This window comes from Oncorhynchus kisutch, linkage group LG5, assembly GCF_002021735.2.
Source record: "Oncorhynchus kisutch isolate 150728-3 linkage group LG5, Okis_V2, whole genome shotgun sequence".
Classification (NCBI taxonomy): Eukaryota; Metazoa; Chordata; class Actinopteri; order Salmoniformes; family Salmonidae; genus Oncorhynchus; species Oncorhynchus kisutch.
Genome location: NC_034178.2, coordinates 20,405,475 through 20,431,183, shown reverse-complemented (window position 1 = coordinate 20,431,183; position 25,709 = coordinate 20,405,475). Strand labels below are relative to the sequence as shown.

Genomic DNA, 25,709 nt, shown 5'->3' with positions numbered 1-25,709 from the left:
TGGAGTGCGTGCTACGAGTGGGTGCTGCTATGGTGACCAGAGAGTTGAATGACATTGAAGCTTGTCTGGAGGTTAGTTAACACAGTGTCCAAAGAGGGGCCAGAAGTATACAGAATGGTGTCGTTTGCGTAGAGTTGGGTCAGAGAATCACCAGTTGGAGGCCACGGAAGGAGAGTTGTAATGGCATTGAAGCTCGTCTGGAGGTTTGTTAACACAGTGTCCAAAGAAGAGCCAGAAGTATACAGACTAAGCACAGGAGGGGCCCAGGATGAGGATCAGCGTGGCACATGTGTTGTTGCCTACCCTTACCACCAGTGGGCGGCCCGTCAGGAAGTCCAGGATCCAGTTGCAGAGGGAGGTGTTTAGTCCCAGGTCCTTAGCTTAGTGATGAGCTTTGTGGGTACTATGGTGTTGATCGTTGAGCTGTAGTCAATGAACAGCATTCTCAAATAGGTGTTCCTTTTGTCCAGGTGGGAAAGGGCAGAGTGGAGTGCAATTGAGATTGCGTCATCCGTGGATCTGTTGGGGTGGTATGCGAATTGGAGTGGGTCCAGGGTTTCTGGGATGATGGGTGTTGATGTGAGCCATGACCAGCCTTTTCAAGCACTTCATGGCTACCGACGTGAGTACTATGGGGCGGAAATCATTTAGGCAGGTTACCTTCGCTTTCTTGGGCACAAGAACTATGTCAACATTCACAAAGCTGCGTGAAACATGTAGGTATTACAGACTCTGTTTGAAACATGTAGGTATTACAGACTTGGTCAGGGAGAGGTTGAAGATTTCGGTGAAGATACTTGCCAGTTGTTCTGCGCATGCTTTGAGTCCATGTCCTGGTAATTCATCTGGCCACGCAGCTTTGTGAATGTTGACCTGTTTAAAGGTCTAGCTCACACAGTCGTCCAGAACAACTGGTGCTCTTATGCAGTGTTGCTTGCCTTGAAGCAAGTTTAAAAGGCATTTAGCTCATCTGGTAGGCTTGCGTCACTGGGCAGCTCACAGCTTTACCTTTGCAGTCCGTAATAGTTTTCAAGCCCTGCCACATCCGACGAGCGTCAAGAGCCGGTGTAGTATAATTCAATCTTAGCCCTGTGTTGACGCTTTGCCTGTTCGTTGTTTCTGCCCGAGGGCGTAGCAGGATTTCTTATCAGCGTCCGGATTAGTGTCCCTCTCCTTGAAAGCAGCAGCTCTAGCATTTAGCTCCGTGCGGCTGTTGTATGTAATCCATGGCTTCTGGTTGGGAAATGTACGTACGGTCACTGTGGGGATGACGCCGTCAATGCACTTATTGATGAAGCCGGTTACTGAGGTGGTATACTCCTCAATGCCATTGGATGAATCACGGAACATATTCTAGTCTGTGCTAGCAAAACAGTCCTGTAGCGTAGCATCCGTGTCATCTGACCAATTTCGTATTGCGCAAGTCACTGGTACTTCCTGCTTTAGTTTTAGCTTTTAAGCAGAATCAGGATGATAGAATTATGGTCAGATTTGCCAAATGGAGTGCGAGGGAGAGCTTTGTATGCGTCTCTGTGTGTGGAGTAAAGGTGGTCTAGAGTTTTTTTTTCTTTGGTTGCACATATGACATGCTGGTAGAAATGGGGTAAAGCGGTTTTAAGTTTGCCTGCATTAATGTCCCCGGCCACTAGGAGCGCCGCTTCTGGATGAGCAATTTCTTGTTTGCTTATGGCCGTATACACCTCGTTGAGTGCAGTCTTAGTGCCGGCATCAGTTTGTGGTGGTTAATAGAGGGCTACAAATAATAGAGATGAAAACTCTTTGTAGATAGTGTGGTCTTAAAAAAAAAAAATATATATATATATATATATATATATGTATTTTACCTTTATTTAACTAGGCAAGTCAGTTAAGAACAAATTCTTATTTTCAATGACAGCCTAGGAACAGTGGGTTAACTGCCTTGTTCAGGGGCAGAACGACAGATTTTGTACCTTGTCAGCTCAGGGATTTCTCACAGGCCGGCTCATAGCCTTTGGCAAAAATGAGGGGACACGAACAACAGGTATAGGCCAATCAAAAAGGTATCATAATGTAAGGTGTATGTAAAGTGCAGGGATGCATGAATCTGTGTGTGTGAATATGACTGAGTGAAAACTAAGTAAAACTACAAAGGAACAAACAAACAGGATACCCATACCTGGAGGAGCAGAGAGAGAGAGAAGAGTGATTAGTGAAGCCGTTTAAATACCCTGAGCCCAGGTGACTCCAATCACTAACGACCCTCCTCTGCCTGCAGGAGGAACTGCCCCTGCACTGCAGAGGAGGGGCCGTGACAGCCTAGGAACAGTGGGTTAACTGCCTTTTTCAGGGGCAGAAACACAGATTTTGTACCTTGTCAGCTCAGGGATTTGATCTTGCAACCTTTCGGTTCCGAGTCCAACACTCTAACCACTAGGCTATGCTGCTGCCCCGGCAGTGTGGTCTACAGCTGATCATGAGGTATTCTACCTCAGGCAAGTAATACTGCGAGACTTCTTTAATATTAAACATTGCACACCAGCAGTTATTGACAAATAGACACACACCCCCGCCCCTCGTCTTAACAGACGTAACTGCTCTGTCCTGCCGATGCACGGAGAAGCCAGCCAGCTCTATATTATCCATGTCGTCTTTCAGCCACGTCTCGGTGAAACATAAGATATTACCGTTTTTAATGTCCTGTTGGTAGGATAGTCTTAATCATAGATTCTCCAGTTCGTTTTCCAATGATTGCACGTTGGCCAATAATACAGAGGGTGGTGGTTTACCTACTGGTCTGTGAATTCTTACAATGCACCCCGCCATTCTCCCCTTTTTTCTCCATCTTTTCTTGACGCTGATGACTGGGATTTGGGCCTTGTCTTGACAAAGCAGTATATCCTTCGCGTCGGACTCATTAAAGAAAAAATCTTTGTCCAGTTTAAGGTGAGTAATTGCTGTTCTAAAGTCCAGAAGCTATTTTCGGTCATAACTGACGGTAGCAGCAACATTATGTACAAATTGAGTTACAAACCAAGAGAAATAAACAAACAAAATAGTACAGTTGGTAGGAGCCCGTAAAACGGCAGACATTTTGCCAGTAGGTGTGGATAAATATTAGCAGTTCTTAACATGATATCGGTGTGAGAGTGACTAACAAAATCAATGGGGGCCCCCGGTCGGTAATTCAACCATGATTACTACAAGTTTAGATATCTGGCCGCTAGACTAACTTATCAATCTTTTGTTGTTGTTGCTGACATAGGCTCATTGAGTGACTGTCAGTGACTGACGTAAGAAAACAACTGCTGATGCACTACTATTCTAATTTTTAAGATTAAGTTGAGACCCCGACTGAGTCCCCCCCGCCCCTTTGGAAATTGATCTGCGGGCCAGTTGCCCATCCCTGCCCTAGAGTCTGAAAAGCTAACATAAGGAATTGTTTTAAGATGGTCATACCAAGTGTACAAAACATTAAGGACACCTGCTCTTTCCATGACATAAACTTACCAGGTAAATGCAGGTGAAAGCTATGATCCCTTATTGATGTCACCTGTTAAATCCACTTCAATCAGTGTAGATGGAGGGAAGGAAACAGAAGGATTTTTAAGATTTGAGACAATTGAGACATAGATTGTGTATATGTGCCATTCAGAGGGTGAACGGGGTATGGTTTGTGTCAAGAACTGAAACTCTGCTGGGTTATTCACTTTCAACAGTTTCCCATGTGTGTCAAGAATGGTCTATCATCCAAAGGACATCCAGCCAACCTGACAAACTGTGGGAAGCATTGAAATCAACATGAGCCAGCATCACTGTGAAACGTTTGCGAAACCTTGTAGAGTCCATGCCCCCGATGAATTGAAGATGTTCTGAGGGCATTGGGGGGAGGGTGCAACTCAATATTAGGAAGGTGTTCTTAATGTTTTGTACACTCAGTGTATTAAGAGTATATATATTTAATGAAACATTGAATTTGGCCTTACTGCTGTTATTAGCCCATAGAAATGCATTGAATAACATATTCATATATGGCATAACAGATAGTCAGTCAAATAAAATTGCAAAATAAAGTATATTTTGAAGTGAAATATAAGAAAGCTCAGGAAAAAGTTTTTATAAATGATTTACCCATATTTAAAAAACTATTGCCTTACTTCCATACATTTTTTAAACCGATACTGGGTTATCTTCAGACTAGTCTTCTGAAGCTTTTGGGTGTCATAGAGCAAAACAACCGACATGTACGTGCTTGTGAGTCTCAGCTTTCCATGGTGGGGTCATTCTAGTCTGTAGCCCAAACCGTGCGGATTCTACAGACAGAAGTTGGCACGTCGGCTGTACCAACTTCTGGCGAGTCCCGTGACGCTTGTAGGGGTCGTAGAGCACGGAAAAGACCATCGTGTTCGTGAGAGTCTCAGCTTTCCATAGTGGGGTGATATTAGTTTGTAGCCTAAACCGTTCGACTGATTTCCGGGATGTCTCATGGTCTGAAAAACACCACTGTAGCTCTGCCACATTCCGCCACAGAAGGCTGACGGATGTGGTGGATTGAGAAGCAGCCCATGCAACAACAAAAAAAACTTAAACAGAAATTTGGATGGGACATGTTTACTTTTGCTCATTTGTTTTCCACTTGGTTGCGGACATTGACTCTAGTTCATGCTTTATTACGTAGTTATAATTGATGTAACTAAACCTACAACAAGTTATAACATAGAATGAACTGAGACAGATTATGAATGAGTTGGCCATACGTGCCTACATTTCAGTTGTGAAAACTCATGGCCTGCTACAAAATCATTTCTACAATATCGGTTTCTATGCAATCCGTAAGAATGAGTTAGTTGCTATGCTAGTTGCGTTTCGTAACATCGGATTAAGTCGCCATGACCTTCAATTACCATGGTCCCAAACACCCTTTCCCAATAAACTGTGCAATGTGCACATCCTTGTATCTGTCCTCTTGGGTTCTCTGCTCCAAAATGTGATATTTTGATGAAGCTTAGGTGATACAATCAGAACGTCTTCCACTAGTTCTAACCTGTCCCCTCTCTCTCTTCTCTCTCCAGCCCAGTTGGAGTTTGTGCAGATCCTGGTGATCGTTGTGGTGATGATGGTGATGGTGGTAGTGATCACCTGCCTGCTCAACCACTACCGCCTGTCAGAACGCTCCTTCATCTCCAGGGACAGCCAGGCCCGCAGACGCCACCTACCACTGGCCTCTGTAAGTAGTCTACCCTGATCAGGGCTGTAAACTAACGTTATAGTCTTCATACAGCCTTACAGCCTCCACACAGACCAGGACAGATTTTACAGTCTTTAGAAGCACTCCACACATCTTTACAGGCAATATACTTTATTTGATAGCCTTCACACAAACCAGGAAGTAAACCCTCCTTTACAGCATTTACTCCACACAGACCAGGGTGTAGACTACTTTACAGCCTCCACACAGACCAAAACATAGACTTTACTTTACAGCCTTCACACAAACCAGGACATAGACTTTACTTTACAGCCTTCACACAAACCAGGGCATAGTTTCTACTTGGAAATAGGCAAGCCATAGTACAGGGTCCTATTTGGACATCATGGCAGGCCCAAACTAGCCATGTCAGAAAAGCAGATCATTTTTTACTAATGCAAACACATATGATAAGCAGACAATGGTATTCAGTTGGATCTGTATACTATGTACAGTAGAGACAGAGGCTCACTGGAGACATGTCTGCCACATCGCTTAGTGCAGTGATCTGGAGATTCCAGAACCATATGACTGCACTGCTGCTTTCTGAATCACACACAAACACATACTGCTGCTGAATCACCTAGCCCGGTATTCATCTGTTAGGAAATATGGGGCAGGATGCTGTGCGTGTGTTATCAGGACTCCCATTCAACTCATGAATTGCATTGGCCACACCCCACAGGATGTAGAATTTGAGTTTAAGCGACAGGACATAGAATTGAATTCAGTGCAATTCAATGAAATTCCACTCAGTTATACAACATGAGAGTTTCATTGTATCTGACAGGTTACACTTCAAGAAACCAAATAATATATCACTTTACTCCAAAAACAATGTTCAAATATTATTTTAACCTCAGTGCTTAGAATAGTAAATTTAATTTTCCACCATTAATTTAATTGGTTTGGCTTCTTTTTGAAGGCTTTAGGGTCAACTTGAGGGCTGAACTAATTCCACATTCCGGGAAATATAGTCTTTCCCCCATATTGAACAAAAGTTAAGTGATTTGTGAAATATAATAACTTAGAATATTCACATTTTTCAATACAATAGGCGTACACCTAATGTGGAATAGACTAGGCATTTGAATTTCACTGAATTCAATTATATTTCCTTTCATTCAAATTACAATTTTGTATCCTGTTTACTGCTTCGATTCAAATTCAAGAATGTAATTGGAATTGATGAGGCATTCAATTCTGAATTGAGCACAACCCTTTGAGCTATGCAGAAGTCTGTGTACTCTGCAAGAGGGGGTATGAGTCATAGATGACAGAGCGCCTCTCTCTCTCTCTCTCTCTCTCTCTCGGTCAGTGTCAGTCTGTGTGTTTGTCTGGGATTGCTTCTGTGAAGATCACTTTAATACTACATGTAGCCCATCTATGTGGAAAGAACATGGCTAGGAATGAAAGGACAGGAAGTCCTCCAGTATTAGCCATTGGGTTCAGACAAATTGGCTCAGGGATTAATCTCATCTCCCCCACCCTATGCTCTGTGGTTGGCTCTTTGGCTGGAAAGGGAAGAACTCCACCTAGTGGCACAACATGGTATCCATTGACGTGATACATGCTCTCTGTCTCTCTTCCTCACAGGATGGGAGTCTGTGGTCCTCAGATGGCCCAGGGCCCGCCAGTGGAATGAGCGAGGTAAAGTGGATTATGGGTGGGAGTGGGCAAACTACTGCCCATTCAATTCGTCCCACATGACTTTTTGTTTTGGGGGGGGAATGATTATAACGGGCAAAAAAACATACCAAGCCACTCTTGAACGTTTAAAACTAGATAGTAAGTATGTAGGAATGATAATGGACCTATATATTTTTAAATAACTGCACATTTTCTGACAGCAAATTGATTTTGACTAACATATCGTTCCCAAAACAATCTTTGCCACCCTCCGTTCAACTTCAAAATTCCGATGTGGCCCTCGAGACAAAACATTTGCCCACCCCTGCTTTAGGTCTATAGGCGTCATCCCTAAACACAGGGACCTGCACAGGGACCTAGTCTGGGTCTTATTCCCTTTAAAGTGCACTACTTTTGACCGGGGCCCCAAAAGTAGTGCACTGTATAGGCAATAGGGTGCCATTTGGGCCGTAACCCTAGACTTGAAGAACCTACCCAGGAACCTGGGAACACTACTTGTGTTTGTCCGGAAATTAATTCTGGATTCGTCCTTGGATATTAGAGCAGATGGGCTATGAGTGTTTATTGACGTTCATAGCATAGTGATGACAACAATGGTGCTGTATCAATATACCCTCACACTAAGTCACTGTGGATAAAAGAGGGTTCTGACAATGGGAATACATTGTTAAACTTTTTTTGTGTGTTGTCCTCACAAAGATAAATGACCAAATATAAATGTGTGCGCTAACTCTTCCTGTCCTCCTCCCTTTAGCAGCAGGTGTACACCACGCGTCCCCCGGACCACGTCCCCTCCTATCTGCAGAGGGAGCGTCTGGCCCGCTTCCAGCCCACGTACCCCTACCTGCCCCACCCCATCATTGACCTGCCACCCACCATCTCGCTGTCGGACGGCGAAGAGCCTCCGCCCTACCAGGGCCCCTGCACTCTGCAGCTCCGCGACCCCGAGCAGCAGATGGAGCTTAACAGGGAGTCGGTGCGTGCGCCCCCCAACCGCACAATCTATGACAGCCACCTCCTCGACACCTCCCTGTGCCCACCGCCCAGCCTCAACTCCGGGGTCAGCACTACCACGGTAGCCACGGCTGCCCAGGCCTACTCCAGCCGAGTGGAAGGGGCACCACCAACTTATAGCGAGGTGATAGGGCACTACTACCACCCCTCTTCACTACCCAGGCACCACCACCAGACTTCCAGTGGCGGCAGGGGCGCAGGGCGTGGAGTCAGGTTAGGAGGCCCGGGTCCCTCGTCGCCGTCCTTGCAACTCCACGGGATTCTCAAGCAGGCCCACCTGAGCAGCATGGAGAGCAGGAATGTGCGCAACAAAAAGGAGAAGCAGACTCCTGAACAGGTGTGACGACAGTGTTGGTCTCGGGCATTGTTTTCCGAGGCTGCTTTCTCCTTCTCCGCGCACTTTAGCTGAACTGTTGGTGGCAAGCAGGGTTGGAGAGGGTGACATGCAGTGGCGGGGGGAGGGACAGGCGCACAAAGAAAAAGGACTGCACTCCCCTCTTAACTTTACCCCCGGTCACCATCTTACTGAAACCCGCCACCCCTAAACTTACATTGTATAAATATTTACTTGTTTTTTTCCTTGCTTACAGCTTTTTTTCTGTACTGGCAAATGCAAAAACAACAAAACAAAATTCTCTCCAAGTATTTAGGTTTATTTTGTTTTGTCCGCATAATTTCTAGTTACTTATCTCCTCATAGTTTATCCTTAGTTCCTCCGGAAGTCTTTCAGAATGACCAGGTCTTCCTTTTTTTGAGATGCAGATGGTTATTTTAGTGAGCCTCCCCCGAACCCCTTTCTGGCTTTGAATATTGTCCGTGTACCTGGCTTGTACAGGGAGGGCTTTGTTAGCACTCTTGTAACAGGTTGACAGTTTCAGGCTCTCACGGGATCCAAGATTGAGATTCATACGTTAGCCCGAGTTAGCCTCTCAGCTCATGACCCAGTTAGCCTCACTGCCAGACAGATCCCCATCACTCCCCGTCAATCCGCATCAGAGGGTGGTCAAAGGGTGGTCAACGTTGGCATCTATGGAAACACATGATTGACAGCTGACTGGGTTTGTGATGTCAGGCCATGTGTGTCAACATGACTACTGGAGTAGAGTCCTGAGTCTGGGTCAATTGAGTTCAGCACTGTGCCCACTGAAGTCATATATATCCACCGTGCTGTACTATCTAGACCCATCTGAGGTTAGTACTGTACTTTAGTTCTTTGTCTATTCGTGTTTAGTACTGTCTGTGGGTCTTTGGCCAGACAGGAGTTCCTGTGTGTGAATACTCTTCTTGTTTTTTTTATTATGATCTTTTTTAAAGAGCTGTTTGCACAAGATTCAAGACTGTTTATCTGGAGAAAAAGAAAATCAATCTGCAATATGTATCATAAGAGAGGAGAGCAGCGGTATTTTTTGTAAACAAATGGATTCTAAAGATAAAAAAACGTTTTTTTTAAATGTTTTGCCTGCTCTAGAAGAAAAAACGATAATCTGTTGGTGTGCCAACTCAAACGTGTTTAACTTTGTGCTATCTATACATATACAAATTATTGGCACCCTGATAAAGATAAGCAAATAAGTAAAAACAAACAACATTTTATCCGTTATATCATTGTACTTTTAAAAATTAATCTCAGTTTATGGAACTTGATTATGGCCTTCCATGAATTCCTGTTTCACTGGGGTATAAAAATGAGGTAACACGCATGTAAAATCCCTTTGTCATCCATCACCATGGGGAAAGGCAAAGAACTCACAAATGAAAAGAGACAAATGGTTGTTGGCCTGCATAAATCAGGCAATGGGTACAAAAAACAAATATACCACTTACCACTATTAGGGAAACAATTAAGGAGTTTAAAACCACTGGAGCAATGGTAAACTTGCCTGGTATTGGATGCATGTGTATCTTGTCCCCATGCACAGTGAGGAAGATTGTTTAGGAGGCAATGAACAATCTAAAGGCCAAAATTGGAGAATTACAAAACTTAGTCGTATCTACAATTAAATGCCACTTCCATGCCAAAATGTCTTTGGAAGGGTTGCTAGAAAAAAAGCCTTTATTGCAAGCAACCCACAAATGTAAACGCCTGGAATTTTCTAAATGGCATTGTCACAGAATCGTACCTGTGCTATGGTCAGATGACATGAAAATAGAACTCTTTGGCCAAGCACACCAGTGGTGGTTTGGCATTGAGAGAAGGATGCATATACAGAAAATAACCTCATTCCTACTGTAATATATGGTGGCGGGCCTTTGACGTTAACTTGGCCGCAAGTGGACATTCAAGCAAGACAATAACCCCAAGCACACATCAAAATCCACAGAGAAGTAGTTAATTGACCAGAAAATCTAAATTTTACAATGGAAATAAAAGTCTCCGGACCTGAACCCCATTGAAAACCTATGGTTTGAATTAGAGGGCAGTCCATTAGCGCAGACAAGATATATCAAGGATCTGGAAAGATTCTGTATGGAGGAATGGTCTAAGATCCCTTCCAATGTGTTCTCTAGCCTCATAAAACAGGGTGCCGGAGTATTGAAAACAGAGGTGACAATAATTTTGACACCTATCTTGCATCTCTGAGCAATTGTATTAGTATAAAATAATGTCATTTCCCAACTTTTTGGTAGCATACAATATAGCACAGTATTTGTATTATTTATTTTACTAAGGTTTTTGCTCATCTTTATCAAATGTGCCAATCATTTTAGACATGACTATATATGTATCAATGTATGTGTGTGTGTGTGTGTGTTCTATAAACAGTACCAGTCAAAAGTTTGGACACACCTACTCATTCAAAGGTTTTTCTTTATTTTTACTATTTTCTACATCGTAGAATAATAGTGAAGACATCAAAACAACGTATGGAATCATGTAGTAACCCAAAAAGTGTTTAATAACACTACATATATTTTATTTTTGAGATTCTTCAAAGTAGCCAACCTTTGCCTTGATGACAGCTTTGCACACTCTTGGCATTCTCTCAAACAGCTTCATGAGGTAGTCTCCTGGAATGCATTTTAATTAACAGGTGTGCCTTGTTAAAAAGTTAATTTGTGGAATTTCTTACCTTAATGCGTTTGAGCCAATCAGTTGTGTTGTGCCAAGGTAGGGGTGGTGTGCAGCCGCAAAAACCATGAAGCGCTATGATGAAACTGCCTCTCATGAGGACCGCCACAGGAAAAGAAGACCCAGAGTTAGCTCTGCTGAAGAGGATACGTTCATTAGAGTTACCAGCCTCAGAAATTGCAACATCAACTGTTCAGAGGAGACGATTCACGAGGTGAATCAGGCCTTCATGGTCGATTGCTGCAATTAAACCACTACTAAAAGACACCAATAATAAGAAGAGACATGCTTGGACCAATAAACACAAGCAATGGACATTAGGTGGAAATCTGTCCTTTGGTCTGATGAGTCCAAATTTGAGATTTTTGGTTCCAAAAGCCGTGTCTTTGTGAGACGCAGAGTAGGTGAACAGATGATCTCCGTGTGTGTGTGGTTCCCACCGTGAAGCATGGAGGAGGAGGTGTGATGGTATAGGGGTTCTTTGCTGGTGACACTGTCAGTAATGTATTTAGAATTCAAGGCACACTTAACCAGCATGTCTACCACAGCATTCTGCAGTGATACGCCACCCCATCTGGTTTGCACTTAGTGGGACGATCATTTGTTTTTCAACAGGACAATGACGCACCACACCTCCAGGCTGTGTAAGGGCTATTTGACCAAGAAGGAGAGTGATGGAGTGCTGCATCAGATGACCTGACCGCCACAATCACCTGACCTCAACCCAATTGAGATGGTTTGGGATGAGTTGGACACTCTTGGCATTATGAAGATGCCACAATGACTATTGGAAAAGCATTCCAGGTGAAGCTGATTGAGAGAGTGCAAAGTGTGTGCAATGCTGTCATCAAGGCGTAACCACTTTGAAGAATCTAAAATATATTTAGATTTTTTTGTAACACTTTTTGCTTTCTAAATGATTCCATATGTGTTATTTCATTGTTTTGAAATCTTCACTATTATTCCACAATGTAGAAAATATAAAAAATAAAGAAAAACCCTTGAATGAGTAGATGTGTCCAAACTTTTGACTGGTACTGTGTGTATACAGTTGAAGTCGGAAGTTTACATACACTTATGTTGGAGTCATTAAAACTCGTTTTTCAACCATTCCAAAAGTTTCTTGTTAACGAACTATAGTTTTGGCAAGTCGGTTAGGACATCTTCTTTGTGCATGACAAGTCATTTGACCATTATTCAAGTCTGGTTCATCCTTGGGAGCCATTTCTAAATGCCTGAAGATACCACGTTCATCTGTACAAACAATAGTACGCAAGTATAAACACCATGGGAACACACAGCCAGGAAGGAGACGCGTTCTGTCTTCCTAGGGATGAACGTACTTTGGTGTGAAAAATGCAAATCAATCCCAGAACAACAGCAAAGGACCTTGTGAAGATGCTGGAGGAAACAGGTACAAAAGTATCTATATCCACAGTAAAATTAGCCCTATATCGACATAACCTGAAAGGCCGCTCAGCAAGGAAGAAGCCACTGCTCCAAAATCGCCATAAACAAGCCAGACTACGGTTTGCAACTGCACATGGGGACAAAGATCGTACTTTTTGGAGAAATGTCCTCAGGTCTGATGAAACAAAAATAGAACTGTTTTGCCATAATGAACACAGACTTTTTGTTTGGAGGAAAAAGGGGGAGACTTGCAAGCTGAAGAACACCAAGCTGTTTAAAGGCACAGTCATCTTAGTGTATGTAAGCTTCTCACCCACTGGAATTGTGATACAGTGAATTATAAGTGAAATAATCTGTCTGTAAACAATTGTTGGAAAAATTACCTGTGTCATGCACAAAGTAGATGTCCTAACCGACGTGCCAGAGCTATAGTTTGTTAACAAGACATTTGTGGTGGTTGAAAAATGAGTTTTAATGGCTCCAACCTAAGTTTATGTAAACTTCTGACTTCAACTATATATATATATATATATATGTGTATATATATATATATGTGTATATATATATATATATGTGTATATATATATATATGTGTATATATATATAAACACATATATACATATATATGTGTGTGTGTGTATATATATATATATATATATATACAGTGGGGCAAAAAAGTATTTAGTCAGCCACCAATTGTGCAAGTTCTCCCACTTAAAAATATGAGAGAGGCCTGTAATTTTCATCATAGGGACACTTCAACTATGACAGAAAAAAAAATCCAGAAAATAACATTGTAGGATTTTTATGAATTTATTTGCAAATTATGGTGGAAAATAAGTATTTGGTCAATAACAAAAGTTTATCTCAATACTTTGTTATATACCCTTTGTTGGCAATGACAGAGGTCAAACGTTTTCTGTAAGTCTTCACAAGGTTTTCACACACTGTTGCTGGTATTTTGGCCCATTCCTCCATGCAGATCTCCTCTAGAGCAGTGATGTTTTGGGGCTGTTGCTGGGCAACACGGACTTTCAACTCCCTCCAAAGATTTCCTATGGGGTTGAGATCTGGAGACTGGCTAGGCCACTCCAGGACCTTGAAATGCTTCTTACGAAGCCACTCCTTCATTGCCCGGGCGGTGTGTTTGGGATCATTGTCATGCTGAAAGACCCAGCCACGTTTCATCTTCAATGCCCTTGCTGATGGAAGGAGGTTTTCACTTAAAATCTCACGATACATGGCCCCATTCATTCTTTCCTTTATACGGATCAGTCGTCCTGGTCCCTTTGCAGAAAAACAGCCCCAAAGCATGATGTTTCCACCCCCATGCTTCACAGTAGGTATGGTGTTCTTTGGATGCAACTCAGCATTCTTTGTCCTCCAAACACGACGAGTTGAGTTTTTACCAAAAAATTATATTTTGGTTTCATCTGACCATATGACATTCTCCCAATCTTCTTCTGGATCATCCAAATGCCCTCTACGAAACTTCAGATGGGCCTGGACATGTACTGGCTTAAGCAGAGGGACACGCCTGACACTGCAGGATTTGAGTCTGGCGGCGTAGTGTGTTACTGATGGTAGGCTTTGTTACTTTGGTCCCAGCTCTCTGCAGGTCATTCACTAGGTTCCCCCGTGTGATTTTGGGATTTTTGCTCACTGTTCTTGTTATCATTTTGACCCCACGGGGTGAGATCTTGCGTGGAGCCCCAGATCGAGGGAGATTATCAGTGGTCTTGTATGTCTTCCATTTCCTAATAATTCCTCCCACAGTTGATTTCTTCAAACCAAGCTGCTTACCTATTGCAGATTCAGTCTTCCCAGCCTGGTGCAGGTCTACAATTTTGTTTCTGGTGTCCTTTGCCAGCTCTTTGGTCTTGGCCATAGTGGAGTTTGGAGTGTGACTGTTTAAGGTTGTGGACAGGTGTCTTTTATACTGATAACAAGTTCGAACAGGTGCCATTAATACAGGTAATGAGTGGAGAACAGAGGAGCCTCTTAAAGAAGAAGTTACAGGTCTGTGAGAGCCAGAAATCTTGCTTGTTTGTAGGTGACCAAATACTTATTTTCCACCATAATTTGCAAATAAATTCATAAAAAATCCTACAATGTGATTTTCTGGAATTATTTTTCTCATTTTGTCTGTCATAGTTGAAGTGTACATATGATGAAAATAGCAGACCTCTCTCATCTTTTTAAGTGGGAGAACTTGCACAATTGGTGGCTGACTAAATACTTTTTTGCCCCACTGTATATACGTATATGGAAACAAATAAACTAACTTAGAAATGGCAATTTTAGAGTTATTTATATAGTCTAAATGTTAAAAAGAATTGCACTATTTGTTATTACAATGAAATGGAACGAGAAATCAAATTTCACCTCTATTGTCAAGGAAACTTGGGGCCCTCATTTATAACCGTTGCGTACATTTTACTCTCAATAGCTGCGTGCTCTATTTCTGAAAGAAATATTTAGATTTATACACTTGGAGGACACCATACATGCGCATGTTTCCCATAAAAAATCAGACCTGTCGTAAAACTGTGCACATGTGAACGAGCATTATAACTGCGCCTGAATAACACCCATCATTCACCTTTTATCGTGACATTAATAGCCTTATTTGCTGTATAATTTGATAGTATTGAAATTAGGCCAATACATTATATCTAAAGGAAATCTACATTTGTGAACTTGATCAAATGTCTTTGGAGGTGTTGCCAAAATGTATTTTTTTTCCAGTGACATTTGATGTTTGACCATTTCTGAAACACAAAAACAATTCAAAATTGTTGTGGACTTGTAAACAGATCGTTTTTATTCAATAATGTTTTGCATTTACTTTCGCCCGAACCTAAATGTGATGCACTGTCCACGAATTCTGAAAAACATTTAAATTACAGTACAGGCCTACTTACAGTGGTAGCCTACACACTTCAATGCAAAAGATCAACTGTCTGTTCACCTGTTAAATTCTACTGTATGTTATAAACTGCGCTCCATTTCGGCTGCATTGAGCAAAAACGTATAAAAAAATGAAATTATAATAGCCTTTCTAATAGGCCCAATTAAATGAGAGATGTGCATGGTCATTTGTTGTATTGCTACAAATATGAACTAACATGGCCAGAAAAGGTGCAGTCGTTATGATATTATGCATAATTTTTACAAATAAAATATTGTTTAAGCTGCTCGAGAAATTTGACATTACAGTATTCAGACATAGCCTTCAAACATCAATGGAAAAGGTGAGCCTTCTTCTACTGTTAAACTGCACATCAGATCGAATAGAGCAAAATACTTTAAGTACCGGTAGCTTATCTTTTTACTATTATGAAGTGGTCCAATTAAATGAGAGATGGGATGAATGGTAGCCCATCCTATCTTGTTGTAGACCTATAGGCTATTTCGCTAGTATGAAACCATCAGTCAGAAAAGGTGAGGAATTTATTCTGCAATTATCATGGGAACTAAATAAATAATCGGAAATAGATTTCAGATTATTTTAGAAGGCAAAGATGAAATAAATTGAATTTTGCTCTTCTCACTAACAGCAAATGATTGCATCTTATTATTATATTTAGCTACCTGTTTTTTGTTATGAATAAGTCATTATGTATTCCCAATTTGAACAAGACTACTAGGGTACATTTGCCTTCTTGCAATGCAATAATTCAACCACTAAAAACTGTGCTTACCCACGGTCTACAGTTTGTGGAAGGATAAGCACATTCAATTGTCAAGTTCAGTTTTTATGAATGCCAACTTTTGCTTGAAAACTGGCGCATGCGTATTTTGTACATGCACAATGTTTATAAATGAGGTTCCTGGAGTTTTGTGTACATGTGTGATCATGAATGACAGAGCCATCAACCTTTAAACTCCAGTTCAAGTCCTTTATCTGCAGAGAGCCCAGATGGTCTGACCAGAAGTAGGGTGAAATTGCCCCAAGATGCTGATGAGGGAGAGAAGTAGTGAGGAAAGGAAAATAAAGGGAGAGGGAGAGAGATTAGCAGGCAACTGTACGCTGGACACATCTGCCTACTGTCTGGGCTTCTCTCCAACAGGCATCTCTTAGCACTTTAATTAAGAATGAGAGAGCCACAATCTCCCTCTGTCAGCATTGGTCGCACTTCTCTATTGACATGATTCAACTTCTTACTCTGAGGCTAGACTCAAGCTGCAAGGGGTCCCAATGTAAGCTTATATCACAGCAAAGAAGAGAGAGGGAGGGAAGAGAGGACAGAGGTTGACGAAAAAAAACACTAGACAAGGCGGTCCGCTCGCCCCTCTCGCTTTCTTCCCATTGGCCCTGAATTTATTTTGCACTGTATCTTTACATTCAATTTGAGGACAAATACCTAAATTAAATAAAAATATGTCTGACCCCTCATACGCAAGCAGCTAAAGGATTGATCTAAGGGGTGTGGCTCTTTGACTTCTGACCCCTGGTGACATCTCATGATGCAGTTTAATGACCTCAGAGGGGAGCTTGTGTAGGTTTCCTGGTTGGATTCCAGTATTTTCTTCAGGGAAACCAGTGCTGACTGATAACTATGCAGGCAGGGTGGGAATTGACCCATTAGATATTAAGAAGGAGGAGCCACTATTGGCATACCAAACCATACTGCTTTGTAATCTTGACATAACACTTGGCATTATGCCCGTCGTAACATTGTATGACTGTTCATTACAACAACCTTTTTTTCGGTACTTGAAATTAAATGTCATGGATAATGACAACAGACGTTAAGGAATGTTAATGAAAACAACATAATGTGGGTATCATGTCAAGTTGCATCAAGTAAAGAGGAACTTTTTCCTCAGAACTTAACTTTTCAACATATCTGCTAATACAATGTACTTCATTGAGAAATTTAAGTCATTGCAAGATCCAATGTTTTTCATTCTCCCATAACATGTTTGTTTGCATTGGTCATGTACGCTGCCTTGCCCCACTAATGAACTGTACCGTCTAGACCAGGTGCTCAGATGAAAGCAAAACAGAATCACTCAGACAAAACAGATAATCCCAAAGATTTCAAATGGTGTGCCTTTAGGGTTGACTCGATCACCCCCGATCCCTGTCTGTAATGAGCTCTTCCTGTTCTATAGAGATGCCTGTGTTTAATGAGGGAGTCCCACACAGACCAACTTGTGCTGCCATAGGCTGGCTGTCGGTCCCATTGAAAATGTTCAGTGTTTGTGTGCCTGCCTGTGCTGAAAGATTGGGCTCTGTCTGAACTATCAATCTGACTAAACTGGCTCTAGACTGATTCACATATTGACAGAGACTTATAGTTGATGATAACAATGTTGATAGAGGTGTCATGGAGAGCGTTGCAATATACCTAATCTTTGCCTTTTGATAATGTAGTCATTGTTTAAATTAGGAGAAATGTAATGATTGTTTTCAAAAAATATATATATACATTTTGCTCGAATTCATTGTACATGCGTATGAGGGTTTTGCTGTATAACTCGCAAATTAATAACAGAACATGTATTCCATGATTTGACCACTAGGTGTCTTCACAAGCAATACTGTCTACCATAGTGAGTCAGGCTTTGGAGACAATGGCCCAAACCAGGTTGGGCATCACTTTGTTTCAATATATCCAGGACCACAGGTTTCTGCACTTAAGTCAAACTGGTAGAGTTGATGGGAAGTACTATTAGGTGATCGATCAGGTGCCAGAATGATGCCTTTGCCTCTATTCACCCTTAAGTTGTCGTCAACATGCCCTCTACTTTTTAATGTGGAATGTGTTTCTCTAGCTTTTGGGGGCACCATTTTGAAAATGAGTATGAGGAGAAACCAGATGGGGTCAGGTTTAGAGGCATCACCCTGGGTAAGAACTTTCTTTTACCTTCCAACTACATTCTCCTTGACCAGTGTGAGCAGTACGGTGTCCATATTAGGACAGCAGCAATTGAGGCTGTCCTAATATTGACACTGTAGAGTGGACCTGACTGGGTACAAATCTGCCATATTACCCAATGGTCTACATACCCAAATCGCTATAGATTCCCTTCTCCACCACATGCTCAGTTCTAGATGTGTGCCTTCTGTGGTTAAGACTATTTTTGTAATGCGTTATAGTGCAATTTTTTGGGCTCTGGATTCATTTGCTTTTTCACATGTAACAAATCACCCTTCTTATTTGCAATACCAAAAAAAATACAATAAAGAATTGACTCCATGTTCTATCATAAGATAATAATTTCCAACTCTACTGCATACATACCGATAAAAGTAAATGTCAAATTTGAAGCACTAAAGTAAACCAAAAGGGAGAAGCATGGGATGGACAGGTTCCTAAGGGCCCAGCTCTATGAATATACAGTAGAACATAGCAAACAGAACTTGTCCTAGTATACAATACATGTCCCTCTACTGCATTATAACATTTTTACTGAATCATCTGTTTTAGATTGTTATTTGCATTATTTCTTTCAATAAGTTACTGTTGAGGGTTTGAGTGAAAAAAAGGCATTTTCAAAGAAGGAATAAAAACCTAACCAGAACCTTTTGGGCTGTCCTCTTTTCCTTTGTTTTGACCCTTTTCAACTGTTCTGTTGCTTTGTTTGTATAAACCTAACCAGAACCTTTTGGGCTGTCCTCTTTTCCTTTGTTTTGACCCTTTTTAACTGTTCTGTTGCTTTGTTTGTATAAACCTAACCAGAACCTTTTGGGCTGTCTTCTTTTCCTTTGTTTTGACCCTTTTTAACTGTTCTGTTGCTTTGTTTGTATAAACCTAACCAGAACCTTTTGGGCTGTCTTCTTTTCCTTTGTTTTGACCCTTTTTAACTGTTGTTGCTTTGTTTGTTTTGCCCTTCAAATCAGTGTTGCTTTGTTTGTTTTGCCCTTCAAATCAGTGTTGCTTTGTTTGTTTTGCCCTTCAAATCAGTGTTGCTTTGTTTGTTTTGCCCTTCAAATCAGTGTTGCTTTGCGACTTTTAAAAATATAAATACATTTTTAAAAACGAGTGATGATTGATTTTTTTTAAAACATATGGTTACAGTAAAAGCATATTTATAAAACTCTTAAGCAATGTATTAACTGTACAGAAAAACATACGATCCTGGTGCTTATTTTGTTATGACGCTTTCTGTACTGATGAAGAGGTAATGCTATACTGTCAATATAAAATCAGTTCTATTCTATAACAAGTTCCATTCCGAGATGTATTGCAGTAAATAAGTGGGTCCTACAATTGTCGACAATAATTGTACGTGTATCAACATTGTTTATTTTAATATACAGTACCAGTCAAAAGTTTGGACACACCTACTTATTCCAGGGTTTTTCTTTATTTCCTACATTGTAGAATAATAGTGAAGACATCAAAGTAAACATCATTAGTAAACAAAAAAGTGTTAAACAAATCTAAATATATTTTATATTTGAATTCTTCAAAGTTGCCACCCTTTGCCTTGATAACAGCTTTGAACATTCTTAGCATTCTCTCAACCAGCTTCATAAGGAAGTCATTTCAATTAACAGGTGTGCCTTGTTAAAAGTGAATTTGTGGAATGTATTTCCTTCTTTGAGCCAATCAATTGCGTTGTGACAAGGAAGGGGTGGTATCCAGAAGATAGGCATATTTGGTAAAAGACTAAGTCCATCATTACTTTAAGACGTGAAGGTCAGTCAATCCGGAAAATTTAAAGAACTTTTTGCTGCTAAGAAACCACTACTAAAGGACACCAATAAGAGGAAGAGACTTGCTTGCGCAAAGAAACATGAGCAATGGACATTAAACCGGTCTTTGGTCTGATGAGTCCAAATTTGAGATTTTTGGTTCTAACTGCTGTGTCTTTGTGAGATGCCCAGTAGGTGAACGGATGATCTCCGCATGTGTGGTTCCCACGTGAAGCATGGAGGAGGAGGTGTGATGGTGTGAGGTTGCTTTACTGGTGACACTTTAAATTATTTATTTAGAATTCAAGGCACACTTAACCAGCATGGCTACCACAGCATTCTGCAGCGATATACCATCCCATCTGATTTGTGCTTAGTGGAACTATCATTTATTTTTCAACAGGACAATGACCCAACACACCACCAGGCTGTGTAAGGGCTATTTGACCAAGAAGGAGAGTAATGGAGTGCTGCACAAGATGACCTGGCCTTCACAATCACCCAGCCTCAACCCAATTGAGATGGTTTGGGATGAGTTGGAATGCAGAGTGAAGGAAAAGCAGCCAACTAGTGCTCAGTATATGTGGGAACTCCTTGAAGACTGTTGAACAAGCATTCCAGGTGAAGCTGGTTAAGAGAATACCAAGAGTGTGCAAAGCTGTCATCAAGGCAAAGGCTGGCTACTTTGAAGACACTAAAATATATTGGTTACTACATAGTTCTGATGTCTTCACTATTATTCTACAATGTAGAAAATAGTTTAAAAAAATAAAGAAAAACCCTTGAATGAGTAGGTCCAAACTGTTCAAACTTTTGACTGGTACTGTATATTGGATCCTTAAAGTGTTGCTGGGTTTGTATCTATATTTGATAAGAACAAGACACAATGTCTATTACAGAACATGCTATGAATCTGATACATTTCAATTATACCCCAATTAAACAAATAAAAACATTTTATAAAAACTGTCTGCTTGTCTTTTTACTCTCTCACTGACCATGAAGAGTAAAATACAGACATTTGTCCACAACTACACCATTTCTTATGACGCATAATGTCAATGTACAACCTCCCTTATGGAAAGAATTCACATATATTTTTATAAAGTAAATGTTAATATTATGGCTTTCTATAAGAAAACACAACATATGATTATTACGCAATTCCTATGTTTGTCAAATACACTGAGCTCAAAAAGTATTAGGAGAGTGACACATTTAACCTCATAGTCATTGTATCATTTCAAATCCAAAGTGCTGGAGTACAGAGCCAAAACAACAACAAAGTTGTCACTGTTGTCACAATACTTTTGGAGCTCACTGTATATGTGACAACATTATAAGGAAAACATATGGTTCTTATATTATGGCTGTGTATGAATGTGGCCTACTTAATTTAAGTCATATACCAGTTATGGTTCTTACTACATGCTGCAGGAGTACCCATATAAGAATTCTTAAATTATTCTAATGGACTGACAATTTCACAGGTTGCATTTCACTGTTCAGACGCTATAGAATATAAGTAAAGTCCTTTACTCAACCTGTTTAATAAAAGTCTTGCTCATTTAATAGTGATAGTAAATACTACAAAAAAATACTTGCACACTTGTCTTTTCTGTGGTAGGTGGTTGTCTCACCTACTGTAGCTATCTTCAAAGATGTCTGCTAAATGACTAAAATGTGAAAATGTACTACCACAAGATGGCAGTCATACACATTTGTTGGAGTATTACTCCACTGCAGCTTTCCCACCATGCTTGTGTAGATACAGATTATCAATTTTGTTGACCAGATACACAATTGGCCGTTCTAACAATGAAAAGCAAGTCGGGAGGAAGCAAGATCAGGTGGGACCATTCTAGCCAATGAGAGGGTAGATACAAGTGTGATAAGTTTCCGGGATGTCACGTGTCCTACTTATATCAGTACACTCGTAACAACTTAAGCATAACGAAGCGTATATTTGGTTAAGTAAGCCACACTTGGCAAATAAGCGATTACATTTTTTGTTTACAAAATTTGACTCTCATTGACCATACAAAAACTGGTTGATTGGTGAGCAAAACATTTGTTTTAAACGCCACCTGCAGGAGAAGACAGATTTTGGGCACAGTTATCACAGTTATCCCTCTCGTTTTGCCTCTTTTTCTCTGGTGTAGGCATTGACACTCAGTATCCAACAGAAGGTAGGTAGGCTTTTATAATGTATTATTATAAATAGGCCACACACAGTAGCCTACACAGAGACTAAGGATTATATTCCAAATTGACCTGTAGCCCCTACTCCCCAGCCAACCAAACTAAATGACTATTTTCCCATAGCGCTCTCGTCTGTCATGAAGTGCTTTGAGAGACTAGTGTCGTGCCTTTGGCTATGCCGGATTAGGTGATATGACATGCTATACTATAAAATAATTTCTCCGTAATTAATATCACTTGATTGAGCTGATCATGTAAATATAATTAACTAGAGAGTCGGGCACCACAAAATAATATTTATAGAGCTGTTATCTTCCGAATAAACTCTTAAAGACCTAGTAATATTTTACATTAATAGCAGTCAACATTAATCTTACTTCAGTCTCATCTGAAAGTTGAAAATTCTTGGTTATCTGCAAGAACCCTGGCTAACAAGTTGAATCAGCAAAACAAAATTGGGTTTAATTATTTATTTACTAAATACCTAACTAATCGCACAGAATTCACATACACACAATTAATCATAACTTGATTACAAATTACGTCATAAAGGAAAACGTCCCTAGCGGGCAGAACAGATATGACAGCTAGTTACAAAAAGGAAAAGGGGCTGGGTTGAGTGAAAGAGCGGGAAGACAGGAACAAAGGCGAAGCTGTGCTATCGTAAATACAGTATCTTATGCATTCTAAGTTACCGCCCATTTGGAAAAAGAAAATGCAATAATTATTTACTCTGAGCTGCACTTCAGTAGGTGGGTGGTAGATGGAAGGCCATGTTGTCAAACCGAGTCCTCTGAAGAATGTCTCTGGTTGTCAATTGAATAAGTTGTAGTAACGTCGTTGTGTGATAGACGGGATACTCTGTCTGTTCCTTTCTAACCTGCGTTAGCAGCTGCGGTCGCTAACTCAACAGCTAGGAGGTATCACTTCTATAGTGAATAAGAGTTCAAAGTTCGCAACCAAAGCTCATGCAGATGTTGGCTTCGTTCTGTAGTTATTATCTGAACCATTCTGACATAGGACCATCATCCTACCTCATCGGAACAGGAGGTTATGTTGTCGTCAAGGCTTTATATAGGGAGGGAGAAAAGGGGTGTGTGTCATAGTTTACAACCTCTGTCTATTCACATGGGCGGGCCACTGAGTGAGCAGCAATATCGTATGAAAACCCACATCTCACATTTTACAAGCTAAAATCACATTTCATCCCATCACAAATAATTTCATATTCAAACATTTAAATTGAACAACAATTCCATGTGAATCCGATAACTCTGATGTGTAGACTTTCCACTGTAGAGGTTATGTCATCTTATCATTGATGAGATGACAACAGAATATTGACAACCGAATATTCATTAACTTCTTGCGACAAGGTGGCGCTATTAACATTTTTGGATGAAAAACGTTCCCGTTTTAAACAAGATATTTTGTCATGAAAACATGCTCGACTATGCATATAATTGACATCTTTGGAAAGAAAACACTCTGACGTTTCCAAAACTGCAAAGATATTGTCTGTGAGTGCCACAGAACTGATGTTACAGGCGAAACCCAGATAAGAAATCCAATCAAGAAGTGCCGCATTTTTTTAAACCGCCTCATGCCAATGACTCCTTATATGGCTGTGAATGAGCTACGAATAAGCTTACGTTTTCTACGTTTTCCCCAAGGTGTCTACAGCATTATGACGTCTTTTTAGGCATTTAAATTGGAGAATGGCTGTAAGAGACCATATAGCGCGAGTGGTCGCATGGTGTCTGCTGGAGAAAACCTTGCGTAAAATACTGAGGTAGCCATTTTTCCAATCGTTTCCTATGAGAAACCAACTGCCTCGACGGATATATTATCGAATACATATGTTAAAAACACCTTGAGGATGGATCCTAAACAACGTTTGCCGTGTTTCTGTCGATATTATGGAGTTAATTTTGAAAAAAGTTTGGCATTGTAATGGTAGCATTTTCCGGTCGATTTCTCAGCCAAGCATGATGAATAAACGGGAGCTATTTCGCATACAAAAATAATATTTTTGGAAAGAAGGAACATTTGCTATCTAACTGGGAGTCTCCTGAGTGAAAGCATCCGAAGTTCTTCCAAGGTAAATGATTTAATTTGGTTGCTTTTCTCATTTTTGTGAAAATGTTGCCTGCTGCCAGCAGAGCTAGCATAGCATTATGCCATGATAAACTTACACAAATGCTTGTCTAGCGTTGGCTGTAACGCATATTTAGAAAATCTGAGATGACAGTGTTGTTAACAAAAGGCTAAGCTTGTGTTTGAATATATTTATTTCATTTCATTTGCAATTTTCATGAATAGGAAAAGTTGCGTTATGGTAATGCGCTTGAGGCTATGATTACGCTGCCGGATACGGGATTGCTCGTCGCTAGAGGTTAAAACCTGTTACTGCTGCAACCTTTTGTTCTCAATTTCCGCCTGAAGACATACCCAAATCTAACTGCCTGTAGCTCAGCCCCAGAGGCAAGGATATGCATATTCTTGGTATCATTTGAATGCAAACATTCTGAAGTTTGTGGAAATGTTAATTGAATGTAGGAGAATATAACACAGTAGATCTGGTGGAAGAAAAGAGAAAGAAAGAGCATATGTTTTCTGTTTTTTATTGTTGTAGCATCATCTTTCATATGTACTAGAATAGCCACATAGGATGCTGGAGATAATTTTGATGGATAACACAAGAGGTCAACTGTAGGTGTTGCAAAGTTTCAGACTGATAACTTCAGGAATGGGTGAGCTACATGACATTTAGCATGAAGTCACCCAGGTGTCCCACACAAGTTGCCCAAATGTACCCAAGTGGCCGAATTGGTGAAATGACCTATAACTATATACAACATTGCAAATAACTATATACAACTTATCAAAAAGCAATTCTAACACACAAAAAAAAAACAGGGGTAGACTGTTCAGAAGCCCTCTACACAATCTTTTGCTGCCTGTGCCATGTCCCATAGCAGTCTCTTTCTGCTGTAAAGCAGAGGCAAACTGAACAACTGGTGCAGGTGATGGTCATGTGACAAAGAACACAACGACGCCTCCATGCTTTGCCCTTTTGGCCCTGAGGTACAGTCATTCCTCACTTCCCTTCCTCCGCTTCTTTGTTCCTGTCTTCACACCTCTAGATGGCCGGGCGGGGGTAGGTGTGGAGCCGGAGACAGCAGGAGTCTGGCTGGATGAACCCGCTTCAGTGGGGGATGGGCACCTGGGCACCTGGGCACCGGGGCCTCCCAGTCAGAGTCGCTATCACTGTGAAAGAAAACATAAAAAATATTTGTATTGTATGAGCCTTTTATCATCACATAAAATAAACAGATATGTATTGATTGTATAGAGCAGAGGGAATAGTCACTAAGGTGTTCCATTCAACTCCGGCCATTGTTGTGTGTATATATATATATATATATATATACACACACACACACGCACACACACACAAACAAACCAACACACACACACACACA

General features: G+C 40.8%; 1 protein-coding gene across 1 annotated transcript in view; it reads left to right on the top strand.

Moving 5' to 3' along the window:
* Positions 1–11,077, top strand: part of LOC109890127 (protein TMEPAI) — a 75,651-nt gene extending 64,574 nt beyond the window's left edge. Inside the window, exons 2-4 of the mRNA XM_020482081.2 lie at positions 5,052–5,206; positions 6,824–6,877; positions 7,632–11,077. Coding sequence (XP_020337670.1) covers positions 5,052–5,206; positions 6,824–6,877; positions 7,632–8,234 — 812 coding nt within the window. The 3' untranslated portion in view covers positions 8,235–11,077. The remainder of the gene's footprint in view (positions 1–5,051; positions 5,207–6,823; positions 6,878–7,631) is intronic.
* The last annotated feature ends 14,632 nt before the right edge of the window (positions 11,078–25,709 follow it).